The 13,600-nt window shown below is 44.8% G+C and overlaps 3 protein-coding genes across 3 annotated transcripts; all 3 read right to left on the bottom strand.

Annotated features, from left to right (window-relative positions):
• LOC311365433 (tissue alpha-L-fucosidase-like) lies at positions 1 to 3,745 on the bottom strand. Its single transcript, XM_084484969.1, has 8 exons — positions 3,204 to 3,745; positions 2,988 to 3,122; positions 2,648 to 2,785; positions 2,446 to 2,551; positions 2,115 to 2,315; positions 1,606 to 1,796; positions 1,025 to 1,124; positions 1 to 528 (listed from the first exon to the last, which is right to left on the bottom strand). The coding sequence occupies exons 1-8, from the start codon at positions 3,551 to 3,553 to the stop codon at positions 394 to 396; spliced, it is 1,356 nt and encodes a 451-aa protein (XP_084341095.1). The 5' UTR covers positions 3,554 to 3,745; the 3' UTR covers positions 1 to 393.
• Positions 3,746 to 4,337: 592 nt separating this feature from the next.
• LOC311365437 (tissue alpha-L-fucosidase-like) lies at positions 4,338 to 7,962 on the bottom strand. The gene is made up of 7 exons (XM_084484974.1): positions 7,542 to 7,962; positions 6,708 to 6,842; positions 6,347 to 6,590; positions 5,804 to 6,004; positions 5,293 to 5,483; positions 4,869 to 4,968; positions 4,338 to 4,752 (listed from the first exon to the last, which is right to left on the bottom strand). The coding sequence occupies exons 1-7, from the start codon at positions 7,904 to 7,906 to the stop codon at positions 4,618 to 4,620; spliced, it is 1,371 nt and encodes a 456-aa protein (XP_084341100.1). The 5' UTR covers positions 7,907 to 7,962; the 3' UTR covers positions 4,338 to 4,617.
• A 312-nt stretch (positions 7,963 to 8,274) lies between these two features.
• On the bottom strand, positions 8,275 to 12,442 carry zbtb8b (zinc finger and BTB domain containing 8B). Its single transcript, XM_084484564.1, has 5 exons — positions 12,412 to 12,442; positions 11,384 to 11,600; positions 9,505 to 10,381; positions 9,133 to 9,311; positions 8,275 to 8,877 (listed from the first exon to the last, which is right to left on the bottom strand). Exons 2-5 carry the CDS (start codon positions 11,555 to 11,557, stop codon positions 8,596 to 8,598), a joined length of 1,512 nt encoding a protein of 503 aa, XP_084340690.1. The 5' UTR covers positions 11,558 to 11,600; positions 12,412 to 12,442; the 3' UTR covers positions 8,275 to 8,595.
• Positions 12,443 to 13,600: the final 1,158 nt, after the last annotated feature.

Below are 13,600 nucleotides of genomic sequence, written 5' to 3'. Positions count from 1 at the left end.
AAAATACATTTTAATCATTGCAGCAGACAGTATCAAAAATATGGATTATAAAAATGATCAATAAAACACAAATTATTGATAAAAAACCTAACCTTTACATCATCAGCATATTTAGTCAATTAATCAGATCAAGCATTGGGTCAGCATACTTTCAGACCATCAATATATGTGCACAAAAGATAAATGAAAAATGAAAAAAATCAGTCCATGATTTATCTGCAATAAAATCACACCTTCCATTGCACCACATCAACCAAAGGCAATTTACATTCAAGTCCCTGAGTCGTTATTAACCATCTGGATCTTTTAACAAGTTGATAAAAAAAATGAAAAAATGAAGGTACAGGTCCTGTAAGACTCTAGTGAGTCTTACAGGACTCACTCTAGTGAGTCTTACAGGACCCCATCCAACCGGAGAGTCCAGGCTTGACCAGGTGTGAAGGGCAGCTCAGGTAGCAGGACGATGAGACCAGCATCGGACGTGATCGGGGACCACGTCAACGGACATGGGTTTCCCAGCAGGGTTACCTTTAGGCAGAAAGGAGGATAAAGATTAAGATCCATTGCTATGGGTGGAAGCAAGGCTCCCCATTGGGGGAGGCTGGAAGTGAGCTCAGCATCTGGTGCCAAACATCATTTTAAACTCAGTAACGTCCTAGGCTGACAGAGGGACATGTATGGTGGTAGCGATATCCTGGTCGACCACAATGCAATTTCCGTAGTCCTTCTACACTAATTTCATGAGCTGTGTAGGCCAGATAAAAGTCCCCGGCAATAGAAAATTAGGGTTAGGGTTAGGCCAGCAGTTACTAACCCTACTAGTTACTAACCCTGGCCAGCAGAACAACAACAAAGAAAAAGGGGAATAAATCGATAGTTTATCGACAGTTGAGGAACAATGACAAAAATGGATATTGCGTCCTCCGAAGAATGCTACCCCAGACAGGGAATACCCAACGAGTAGCAGAGAAAGGCGGTTCTTTAAAAGATGTCAGGAATAAGAATAACAGAAAAGTCCCCTTACTTTGGTGTGCTCAGAAGTCTTTGGTGCGTAGAGGGTTAGAACTGTTCTGGTGGGCTTTGTTGTCATGAAGGCGTAGACAGTTGACCCTTTAGAGGTAAACCTACACAGGAGATGGTTACACACAGACCAGAATTTTTAGAGGCAACCACTGGACTGTTGGGAGTTTTAACACACACACACACACACACACACACACACACACACACACACACACATTAAAGGGCCCCCAGCCCCCCAGTTATGTTGGTCCCTGGGTCATGTCATCTGTTTTAGTAAAAGCGGATATTAGGGTTGGGAGAGAAGGAAAAAAAAAATAGTCATACAAGTATCAGGTTTCTTCTCTTCCGCAATTCTTGCACTTGTGTACAACAGAAAAATCCATGTAATCTTGATGGAAACATTACCGGGATCATCCAACAGAGGGCGCTATATTGAATTTGCCTATAATTGATTTGCATCCATGATGTTCTGTTCCTTTTAGCAACTTTCATACAACAATGGCACCAACGTCCCCGTAGAGCTCAACACAAAAAAATATATAGAAATCGATTCCTGTCGCCAGCGGAGACATCCTCTCTCACCAGAAGGTGTCGGTCTTGTTCTGCCTCTGCAGCCTCCAGGGGCTGGAGCCGTAGATGGCCTCCCCGTTGACATCCAGCCAGGCGCCCACACCCCGCAGTCTCTCCTCGAACAACGCGGGGATCATGCCGTCGGGGGTGGGGCCCACGTTCAGGAGGTAGTTCCCTCCCAGGGCCACCGTGCGCACCAGGTCCTGTGAGGCGCAGGACGTTCACCGTTATCATCACACAGGACTGAACCATGTGCCGAACGATGTGAGGAAACACGTTTGTTTTGTTAGCCATGTTGCTATCACAATACTTCTGACTCGTCACAAATCCTGACTTGTGATGCATACTAAAAACGAAAGATTTGCTGCTGCCTGAATCATGTGACAAAGTTAATAAGCATTTCATTATTGCCCACGACCTGTTACTTTGTATGCACTGGGCCTGATGCCATGTCAATTCACATAAACCACCAGTGAAAGGTGGTGCTGTAAAGTGTGCTAAACAATGGCAATCTCTCCAACCTCTATAATATCAGGGAGGTCCATCAGCTCCACGATCTTCATGTTCCTACGATAACCCCAGGATCGGAGGTCCACAGACGTGCACTTCTCCCACTTGTGTTTGGGCACTTCGCCGGGGGTGAACTTGTCTGCACAGTTGTAGTAGCCTCCATGTTTGCAGGAACAGCCAGCGCCCCATCGGTCATTGGTCACGATCGTATCCTACGACAAAATGCATTCGCTTTTACAACCAAGCACATTAACTTTTAATAACTCAAATGTTACTGTTGTGCAGATGGACATTTCAGTTTTTCAGAATTTCTAGTGGCTGATATGGTGGAAGTATGCTGACTTTAACTGGGCTGTCGTTGTAGAGCCAGGCGAGGAACTCTGTGGAGTTCCAGTACGTATCGGGTGCTTCCCAGTCTCCGTCAGACCAGATCAACTCAGGCTTGTACCTACAAAGCAAGAGTAAAAAAAGAATAAACTTATATACACTTATCAAAGAGCGCTGCCTATAATCTGACAGAGGATCACTATGGGGTTGTTTTTACCTTACGACCATGTTATAAAGCTCTGGGAGCAATTTGTGAAGCACAAACTCCTGTGTTTTGAACCCATTCTTCTTGTCAGACAGGTAAAGAGGATTGAACCACTCGTACAAGGAGTTGTACAGCCCATAGTGCAGTGACCTAGAGCACAAAAACAACATGTAGAAAGGAAGTTGGCACACAAAGAACAAAAGTATCATGTGTGAATACTATAATACTACATTACTGTTGTTGAACACTTCACTATTGTCTGAACTTCAGCAACCAGTTAGTGATGATTGTGATCAAAATGTCGGCTAGACTGCATCATTAATGAGGGTATGCTTGAGGGACAACTGATCACCTGTTGCGCACTGCGTTTCCCAGGTCGCCCACAAGGTCTCTGTGGGGGCCATTGTCAACTGAATTCCAGTTCCACGAGTTGGGAGATCCCCAGTTTGTGAATCCCTCGTGGTGCTTGGCAGTCAACACAACATACCTGCAATCACGTGTGTATTAAATAACCAGTGCTGCACTGACAAGACAGTAGATACACTCGACATAAAACAAACGCACTCACTTTGCACCAGAGGCTTGGAAAATGTCGGCCCAATCCTCCGGGTTAAAAAACTGAGCGTGGAACTGGGGTGCAAAGTCGGAATAACTAAACCCCGGGGGGTAGTTCTCTGTCATATAGCGCACACACTTCTGATCCGGGGGCTGCTGGCCCTGCCAATGCCACCAGAACCACTCACTGCCGAAGCCAGGCACGGAGAACACTCCCCAGTGGACGAAGATCCCGAACTTGGCTTCGTCGTACCAGGAGGGTAGCGGTCGTGCATCCAGACTCTTCCAGTCTGCGGTATACCGCGCGTCGGTCTGTGTCAGCAGCACAGAACCGATGAGGAACATCGCAGCAGAGACCAGCATGGTTGTTTTCTTTTTAACTCAACACATCTGACTCAATAGCACTTCCGCATCAGTTAGACAAAAAATGACCCGCTGCTAACTTCTTCATCCACTACCTGTTACCAAGGGTGAGAGTTTTGGATAGTAATTGCAGATTTGAGAGAATGTTTCCATGTAGTGTTGTAGGGATGCAATATATATGCCTGTTATTGTTTCCAGTCACATGACTAAGATCATGTGACCACATGTCGCGCGCACCACCCACCGTGATATCTATATCGCCTAAAATGACGGGGCGTTGGTAACAGGAGTCACGTTGTTCATTCAATGTAAGGCATACAAACTAGTCACCTTTCGGCGAAATTCGCCGTTTTTTTTTAAAACAAAATTGGCCACTTGTGTGATTCGTGGAGATCCATTGAGAAAACATTGGGGGTGGGGGGGGTCTACAGTCTGACGAAAACGAGACGATAACTAAATAAAAATCAATTTAGGATGACAAAAACTACGACGAAATATTTTGACACTTTCGTCAACGAATAAAAATGCGCGCATGTCAAAAAAAAACATGCACACGCAGGTAAAAAAAAAACACAAAAAACACAATTTTTTTTTGACATTTTTTTGATATAAATTTTTTTTATATAATTTTCTTTTTTTATATAATTTTTTTTTTTTAACTCCCCGGAGTATAACCCTGGAACCCCCTAGTGGGTCTGTGTTTTCCTTGGCTCACGCATTATTCTCACCTTTTTCACACCAAACCAGTTTGCATGCCTGATTATGATCAAAAACGTTCAGTATAAAGAGCAACACTCTTTCCTTTTATTTTTTTAAACAAATACAGAAAGGGAAAAGACACCTTATCAAAACATAATTGAATTACTATTAGGAAGTGCTATTACAATTCACAAACAACTATGAAACATAGGAAAATCTTTGTCCAGCATATTAACCCAACCAAAGAAACAACAGTTAGAATATTATGCAATCCTCAAATGAAAACGACACACAACAACTGCTTGAAGTGGACAGAAATGTTGCAGAATCGCTGCAATTTGTTCATCCACTCAATCCTTCTGTTATTAGGTGGCCCCCTCCAGCTTCAGAGTCCAAGCGTGGCCGGCAGACGCGGCCATTGGAGGCATCGCAATCACCAGCCCGGTTCCCTTCACTGGTTTCCATGTCAGTGGCATGTTAGGGTAGTCCAGGAGTGTCACCTACGAGTAATACGAAACGAAACACGCAAAACCATGTGTTAGAGATCACAATGATGCTATATAGCATATAGTTACCTTTGCATGGTTTACACCAGCAAAGGACGATATAGACTCACGTTGGTGGCTTCTGATGTCTTGGGCAGTGAGAGCTGAAGCCTCTGGTTGGGTGGCCAACCGAATATGACGACGTAGACAGAGTTGTTTTTTGCTGTGTAGCTGGAAAGAAAAGGGAAGTCATGTGAATAAGTATAGCACACCTCAAAACACAAAAGCCTTTGAGAGTACTTGACATACATTCAGCACATTTTTAAGGACAATCATTCAATAGAGAAATCTAAAATAAAAAAAACAGTTTCGCCCGGATGTCAGCATTATGTCTAATGAGGGTTTTTTCATCATGTTTGTCGGTGCGGACACCAGCGGACCCTGCTCCATGCATCGTCAAGCTGGGCTATGTATTGAACCTGAACAAGTCATGAAGGCAACCTCATATAACCCACAACTACTAACACTGCCTCCTCCACTCGGTGACAGACTCACTAGAGGGGGACGACGGCCTCCTCGGTCTGGGCCCGCCAGGCCTTGGAGCTGTACACCGCCTCCCCGTTGATCTTCAGCCAGCTGCCGATGTCCCGCAGCCTCTCCTCGAACACCGGTGGGATCATGCCGTCGCTCATGGGTCCGATGTTCAGCAGGTAGTTCCCACCGAACGCCACCACGTACATCATGTCCTGAGAGAGGGAGGAGGGGGAGATGGCATGGTGGGGATCATTAGTAACCCTTCTTGAATCTGTCTAAGTCAATCCATGCCATGCACTGAATACGATCGGGTTCAACCTGATTCTCAACGGGCCCCACCCCGCTAATTGAATAGCCACATTTCAATTGTTTCCGTTTGTTATAATGTGTCATTTTCAGTCGTTTTCGCTTGCTAAGCCCTTTTTAATGCGGTTATGCACAGAGGCAAGAGTTTCATATCTGCCTACCACCGAGAGTGAGATAACTAAACAGAGTTGAGATAACTAACTACAAAGTTCTATCCATCCTCTACCTTTAGGATGTTGGGCAGGGTGAGCAGTTCCGTGGCCTTCATGTATCTGCGGTAGCCCCAGGACAGGATGTCGATGGTCTGGCACTTCTCCCACTTGTGGGTGGGCAACTCGGTGGGCGAGTAGCGGTCGGCGCAGTTGTAGTAACCGCCATGCTTGCAGTAGCAGCCCTTGCCCCACCTGTCATTGGTCACTACCACATCCTAAAAAAAGGATAACAGGCTATAAAGGTCAGATAAAAAGGTAACAAGACTGTAACGACTCTGTATAAGATCATTTTTAGGCATAGCCAAATTATATGATGTATAGGAAGAGTTAAAGACTTTATGCAGATATGCATCTGGTACATACAAATTAAACATCTCAACGTTTTCATAAAAGCATAATACAAGGTTACAAAAATGTATGATCATTTGATGACCATGAAAAATGGCTTCTAGATCTTTTGGGCCAACATCTCATCTTGTTCTGTGCTAGATGAAAACACAGCATGATATGTGCAGCATCCAACAGGACTGATGCAACAACCCAAGACTGGTCTTCACCTTGACCGGGCTGTCGTTGTAGAGCCAGGCCAGGAACTCGGTGGAGTTCCAGTAGGTGTCTGGTGCGTCCCAGTCCCCGTCCGACCAGATCAGATCGGGCTTGTACATTTTCACCAGCTGCACCAGCTCTGGGAGTGCCTTGCCGAACACGAAGTCCTGGTTCTTGAATCCGGAAGCTGCGTCAGCCAGGTAAAGTGGGTTGAACCATTCGAACATAGAATGGTACAACCCAAAGTGCAAATTCCTTTGTGGAGGAAGGGTGGGATATGCAAACATTTGATTTGTTTATTTTCAGGAACACAGGTATAAAGCAATAAAAAGCTATACTTTTCTATGGTCCAAGCTGATTAGGCCGCCTCACTTCTTCCTGACAGCTGCAGCCAGCTCTCCCACCAGGTCCCTGTGTGGACCGACGTCCACCGAGTTCCAGTTCCAAGAAGTTGGTGAAGGCCAGTTAGTGAACCCGTCATGGTGCTTGGACGTAAACACCACATACCTGACCAAAGACAACAAAGGACAAGCATCGTCCACGTATATTCAATCCCAAAATATATACCATAAAGTTGTCATAAAGTAATCAACAATATTGTACGCTTTATTACGGATAATTCCTCCCAAAATTATGATTTTTTTAATGTTGTCTCTCAGGTTTAATAAAACAAATCTTTGTATGGCATGATAGACCTCTGAAGAATAAGTCCCGCCTCCGAGGCTCCGGTTCCCTCGGTCAAATGTCTATGGGAAATAACATGGGGTTTTTGAATAATCGTAGGCTACATAACAAACTTTGTAGGTGGCGAGGAAGTAAAAGCTGCATCACGTTTTGAACTACACACTTTATACATCTAGTTTCGACTGGGTTTTTGGATTTTCGGTGCCGTTAAAGTAGCATTAATAATCGTCTACTAATAATCACTACTTTAACGGCACCGACAATCCAAAAACCCAGTCGAAACTAGATGAAAAAGGTGTGTAGTTCAAAACGTGACGCAGCTTTTACTTATTCGCCACCTACAGTTTGTTATGTACGATCATCCAAAAAACCCATGTTATTTCCCATAGACATTTGATCGAGGGAACCGGAGGCTCGGAGGCGGGACTTATTTTTCAGCGTCTCAAGGACATTGTAAAAAGAGTCAGATGACTCAGGTCATTCATCATCAGGGCTACTATATTAAAACACTATCGTACTCACTTGGCACCAGACGCTTCCAATATTTCGGCCCAGCCGTTGGGGTCAAAGAATTCTGCATGAAACTCGTTTGCAAAGTCTGCGTATTCGAAGTTAGGTGGGTAGTTTTTGCGCATGAACTCAATTTCTTGTTCATATTTTAAACCCTTCCACCAATACCAGAACCATTCGCTGAAATGCCCAAAACCAGGGACAGAGAATACCCCCCAATGAATGAAAATCCCGAATTTCGAATCGTCGAACCACTGCGGTAAGGGTCTTGCGTCCAGACTTTCCCAATCGGCGGTGTACCGCGCTCCGCATCCGAGCGAAAACGCAAGTAGTACCGCGACTTGAATTATACGAGAATAGCTTATACCGCCCGCCATGCTTGGCAATGGTGGTTATCTATCAGCTATCCTGGATACATAAATGGACTTGAGTCCCACTGCTATGATCTAGTATCCTGACATGTGACTTGGTGCCAAACCTCCGTCGACAAAACACGTTTAACAGGAACTGATAATTCTATTGTTACAAGCAGTCAACACGGAACAAGGAATAAACCCACGGCGCTTATTTGTTCAAGAAAATAAGTTGATGGAAGCGGTCGAAAGATTTATATTCTTAACCTTATTAATATGGGCCTGTAACAAAATACCGAGGAGTGCAGTACTTTTGGAAAGACCATATATAGAAAATACATGAAAGAATATGCAACCATTCCTAGCATCAGATGTACATTTAATTACAAACCAACAAAAGCATGTTGTAGCATCATCTGCCCATAATAGAACAATAAAATAATATAAAAATAGACAAAATATAGTATAACTCTTGTAAATAAATAATCATAGAACAGAACATTGATTTTGAACAGCTGTGATTTGGCATTTCAAAACCTGCAACCTGCCCTTTTTGCAGAGATAACATGCCAATGATCCATGTCTTAAGAACAAATCCCAACCACCTGGGTCTTATCAAACCAGTCCGATCAAAGGGGGAATCTTACTTTGCAATATGGGCCGCAGTGGAAGAAACAACAAAGCGATGAACATTCAGGCGGGGTCACGCGGAGCTACAGCACCACTGGACCGGGCATCTGTTTCTCCCCCAGCTGCTCCACCCGGTCCTCTTCCACGTCGTCCATGAAACTGGACCAGTAGGTGCCAGCGCTGTCCCCTCTCTCGGCCCCGGGGCCGGCGGCCGGCTGTGCGGGGCCCGAGGCCGGGTCGTGGCGGACGGTGCCCGAGCTGCAGTCGTTGCAGACGCCGAAGCGCTTCAGGCTCTCCGTGATGTCACCCCCTTCGAAGGCTCTCCTGCAGCTCTTGCACACGAGCGGCATGTAGTGACGGTGACGCTTTATGTGGAAGGAAGGAAGGAAGGTTGCATTAGTAAATGAGTGCAGGCCGACGCTGGACCCCTAGTGGGACAATCCACTGCAATTAAACCTAAACACACCAAGGGAACAAGTCTCTATTAATGCAATTGTCTACCCTGTTAAAATGTCAACGTTGAGATGTACGACAGGTGTATTACATAATACACGGTAGCGCACACACACACACACACACACACACACACACACACACACACACACACACACATAACTTACACAGAGGGCGTGGTTGCGCATATGCTCCTGCCTGGTGAACCTCTTGCCACATATGGGGCAGGGGAAGGGCCTCTCTCCCGTGTGGCAGCGGATGTGTCTCGTCAGGATGCCCTTCTGCTTGGCCGTGTATGGGCAGAAAGGACACTTGTGGAGTTTCACTGGCATTAACATGCAGTCGCCTGTAGAGGGAAACAGAGGCCAGCAGTGAGATCCCAAAAAACCCGGAAAAAAAGAAAGCTGCCCGGGAAGGTGTTATACAGTGCACTACAGTACACAGTCCACTTACTCTGATATGTTCATGTTCTGAGCTAAGCAATGGCTTCAGTCTTTATTCTTACATACAGGTATTAAAAAACACATCAAAATTTTTACCTGTGTCTTCGACAAACCACTCCGACTGTATTCCCATTACGGACGCCCCTTCCATCCCCAGGCCCTCGTCCAGCCTGCCTCCACTGATGGCAGTGCCCAGTCCATGGGTAAAGCGCTGGCCTGGGTTCCCCCTGTCCCTTATCGGACTGGAGCCTTCACTTCGGGCCAGTGAGTCTGTGAAGTGTCTGCCGTTGAGGTAGCCCCCGTGGCCGAAGGGCGAGCGTTCGTTGCTGGTGCAGGGGCTAGCTGGGAGCAGCCTGCCGTGATCTGTATGATTGACCCCTGGATACAAGCCCAGCTCTTTGGTGTCGGGGGACTCCCCCATCTCGTCGTCTGGGTCGTACTCGATTTTGGGGTTCAGGAGTTCGGGAGTCAATCCGGCAGAAGAAGAGGAGGACTGGGTGGCCAGATCTACGTGTCCCTTTGATCCCTCTACCCCCGATAAAAAGCCGCCCCTCAAGCTACAGCTACCCTGCGGGGTCTTGCTGGGTCCTGGGGACGTGGCCGAATGCTCTGCGGAGGGCGCTCTCACTGAGACCACCGACTCAGAACCCGAACCCCTGTCCGCCTCTGCCCCCGCCCGCGAGACGGGCTCCGGGGACTCTGTGGGGGCGACGCTGTCGGCGGGTGCCTCTCGACTCTCTGGCTCCTTGACCACCTCCTTCTCCTTGTTGCATATGTCCAGGGACGAGCGGATGTACTCCTTGCAGAAGTTCACCAGGTCCGTCATCTGCAGGTAGCTGGCCGCCGACATGACCTCGATGACGTTGCCCCTGTTGAGGGCCAAGCGGCCGGAGTAGAGGAAGTCCAGGATGATGGAGAAGGCGTCGGCGGTGACTATGTCCAGAGAGGCAGTGCTGTGGAGTTGTCCTGTGTCCTATAGAGACGCAACATTCACAGTTCACTTCAGGCTTATTTGACAAATGTGGCACATTTATTAATAATTTAATAAGTTCAATTAAATAAGGATTTTGATAACGAGCATATATTGCATATTGTACAGTCATATAAAAAACGTCAAATAATAATACACTTTAAGGCCTTTGTATCCTAAACTAACTAATATCTGTGATTGTGAATTGGGAACAATGTTTTGTTTTTGTGCTGGGGTTTTTAAGGTACAGGAACAGCAATCCCATTTTATGTTAATTTACATTAAGTCATTTAGCTGGCACTTTAAACCAACGTGACGTACAAGCGCTGTTGACAATAATACAAGAATACAATCAAAATGGGTGTAAATACTAAAGAAGCTACTGCTACACAGCAGAGTGTAGAGTAGCTATAGAAACAGAAATACTAGGATAGTCATCTTTAATCAAGCTTTCTTGGAGAACATCTTTCACTGTTGAACACAAGTTCTGGACTAAAAGTCGGTAAACAATTATTGTTTTTTTTCTTGTGGACTCATAGGCAACGCAACGGCTGTGTCTCCAGATGTGTTCATCATTATTCCTTCTGCTTCGGCTTTGTCCTTTGGCAGCAAAACAAGCAACACCCATTAGAGGAGTGGCAGCAACACCCTGATTAACGATTCATTTACACGAAATTACTAATAGAAGAGGCCATGTGTCTATAAAGTGTGATCACGGGGTTTGCATTGACATCGGGGAACTGTATTGTCTGAGGGTGAAGATCAGGTTGATCTCACTAAACATGCTGTGAAGAGTAAAGGTTCCTTTTATTACTCAATTACTAGTACTAGTACACAACACATTTTCCAGCATACATATGGTGAACAAAAACTGAGTCTATCCCTTTTCCTGTATGGGTCTGAACCCTCATAGCCCTAACAGTGATCAAACGTGAGGTTCATAAATACTGAAACCATGACGACAATGACAACAAACCTGTGGTCTCTTAACCAGTCAAGTCTCACCTGCAAATAATGCACCAGGAGAGCACGGAAGTAGCCGCTCCCAGCAAACAGCACATTGCGGTGAGCCTTGAACACCCGGCCTTCCACCAGGATGCTACAGTCACAGAAATAGTCCCTCTTGCGCTGCTCGTTGAGTTCCCGCAGCAGCTTAGACAGGTAGCATGGCACTTCCATGCCGGCGGCCCGGCGCAGGCAAGTGTGTGGGAAGATCCGTTGGCTGGAATAAACCGAACAGCACATTTTAAGATATAATTTATGATAAGATAAGAAAAGATATGCTTAAAGTGCTTTATTGAGCGCCATGGGGGGCCAAACTTCAGGTTCATCATATATATATATATATATATATACATATAAAGCAATTCATATAGTGTTTATAGCAATGTGGGAAATGTGTTATGAATAGAAAACATACTGAATAGGAAGTAATCCATAGCCTATCAAGCAGTAGGCTATATTGCCTACCCAGAGCCCATGCTGTTAGTTGCTGACCACACACTAACAGTAAAGCATGCCGTTTGTTTTTCTACATGTGGCCTAATGTGCCTCCTTTGGTATAGAAGATCATGAAATACTCCCAACCGTTGGATCATTTTAAAAGAGAGGAGCAGTACTGTTTGTATGTACAAGAGTAGACGGGGGTTGACACCCAGTCGCCTTTTTTGTGGACCTTAAAATTGAAAACAGACTCCTTATTTTCCTTCCCTACATTTCATTTTGTGCAGGAATCAACTTGTGGATTAAAACAATCTAGCCATATAGAACATGTTCATAAAATGGAAAGAATAGAGAAACCTATGCTTAATAGAAGCCATGCCAAACACTGTTGTTGTCCCAAAGTGTCATTGTTGCTAACGGCTTAGCAAAAGATGCTTCGCAAAATGAGGAAGGAAACATAAATATTGAAGAGACATGGGCATCCGTCACTACTAAGATAAGGAGCATGATTACTATGAAAACATAAATCCTTTACCAGAATATGGTAAGTATGGACTATGGTTACGTTAGATCACAAAATAAACCATTACCACGCTGAAGCTTGACCACCGGGACTAGCCACTTCCGTTTTCGTCATTAGTCAACAGTGTGAGTCGTCCAATCAGAAACAGGTAATATGGCTAAGAGACAAGTATGTTGTATATACCGATGTCATTACTATATTGTACACTATTGTATATAATAACTCAACATTGCATGTTGAATAAGGGTTAGAGTAACATACCTCGCCTTACCAAAATAGTTAAAAATGACAAATAAAATAAAAACAATGTAATAGAAGGTGAAACTGCAATGCTGATAACATAATAAGACACTGCGGGGTATTACATTTTTATATATATATTGAGGTCGAAAATAAAAGCAATTTAGTTTTTACTGTGGTGTAGAGAAAGAGGGCGTACCCCTTTTAAATGTGTATATAATTAATATAGCCACACACACACACACAATATATAGAGAAGATAGATGTGGGGAAAATATTTAGTCAAAAATTATGCAAGCCAGCGGATTAAATAATTTTTCCGTCTGTACTCTTAATTGTGTATTGACAGTAGAAAAACGTTGTTTTGTAACTAATAACAATTCATAGCTTATGATATTACAGATACAGATGTTTAGACATGTTGGAGTTGTGGACAAATATTTTATGCAAGTATATCTTCATTAGGGCTACATGTAGGAATTATTTAATATTTTTATTTTTATCATTTCGAACAATGTATCTAAGGCTATATATTTATTTGTATAATAGTGAATTATTTCAATCCATCTTGCCCAAAGAAAATAATATAACATTTCGGTATTGTCTTCATGTGCTTCATGTTACAGATTAAAATAGATCAACATAGATAATAAGCAGACAAATTCATAAAAAGAAAAACAAATGAATACAATAAAATAGATACTGCTTCCATTCACGACACAGAGTTACACCAACCGACCAAGTGAAGGGTGGGGGGCCGGGTGGGGGGGTCGGGTGGGGGGATCGGGTGAGGGGGGGGGGGAGGGGGGGGGAGGGGGGGGGGGGGGGATGACAGAGCGAAGGCCGAGGCAGACCGTCCGCGCCCTTGAGTCTAAGTGTGTCACAGCGCCGCCACAGCCGGCCTGCGCCTGTTCACATTGTCCGCACAAGAATGGCTGTTTATTCGGCTTTCTGCCCCACCAAATAGTGCCTCCTTTTATATCCGGAGCCAGTGAAAGTAAACAAGTAGTTCCTTC

The sequence above is a fragment of the Micromesistius poutassou genome, assembly GCF_964030765.1.
Source record: "Micromesistius poutassou genome assembly, chromosome: 20".
Classification (NCBI taxonomy): Eukaryota; Metazoa; Chordata; class Actinopteri; order Gadiformes; family Gadidae; genus Micromesistius; species Micromesistius poutassou.
The sequence above is the reverse complement of the archived record's forward strand: the minus strand, read 5'-3'. Positions and strand labels throughout refer to the sequence as shown.

Excerpts from the sequence above, each read along its gene's own strand:
- LOC311365433 (XM_084484969.1), bottom strand. The coding sequence starts at position 3,553 with ATGCTGGTCTCTGCTGCGATGTTCCTCATCGGTTCTGTGCTGCTGACA. Across the intron at positions 2,316-2,445 it reads ACAACGACAGCCCAGTTAAA|GATACGATCGTGACCAATGA; the intron begins GTCAGCATACTT and ends ATTTTGTCGTAG. Across the intron at positions 529-1,024 it reads AGACTTCTGAGCACACCAAA|GTAACCCTGCTGGGAAACCC; the intron begins GTAAGGGGACTT and ends TTCTGCCTAAAG.
- zbtb8b (XM_084484564.1), bottom strand. The coding sequence starts at position 11,557 with ATGGAAGTGCCATGCTACCTGTCTAAGCTGCTGCGGGAACTCAACGAG. Across the intron at positions 9,312-9,504 it reads GTGGTTTGTCGAAGACACAG|GCGACTGCATGTTAATGCCA; the intron begins GTAAAAATTTTG and ends TTCCCTCTACAG. Across the intron at positions 8,878-9,132 it reads TGCGCAACCACGCCCTCTGT|CGTCACCGTCACTACATGCC; the intron begins GTAAGTTATGTG and ends TTCCACATAAAG.
- LOC311365437 (XM_084484974.1), bottom strand. The coding sequence starts at position 7,906 with ATGGCGGGCGGTATAAGCTATTCTCGTATAATTCAAGTCGCGGTACTA. Across the intron at positions 6,005-6,346 it reads ACAACGACAGCCCGGTCAAG|GATGTGGTAGTGACCAATGA; the intron begins GTGAAGACCAGT and ends TCCTTTTTTTAG. Across the intron at positions 4,753-4,868 it reads AGACATCAGAAGCCACCAAC|GTGACACTCCTGGACTACCC; the intron begins GTGAGTCTATAT and ends TATTACTCGTAG.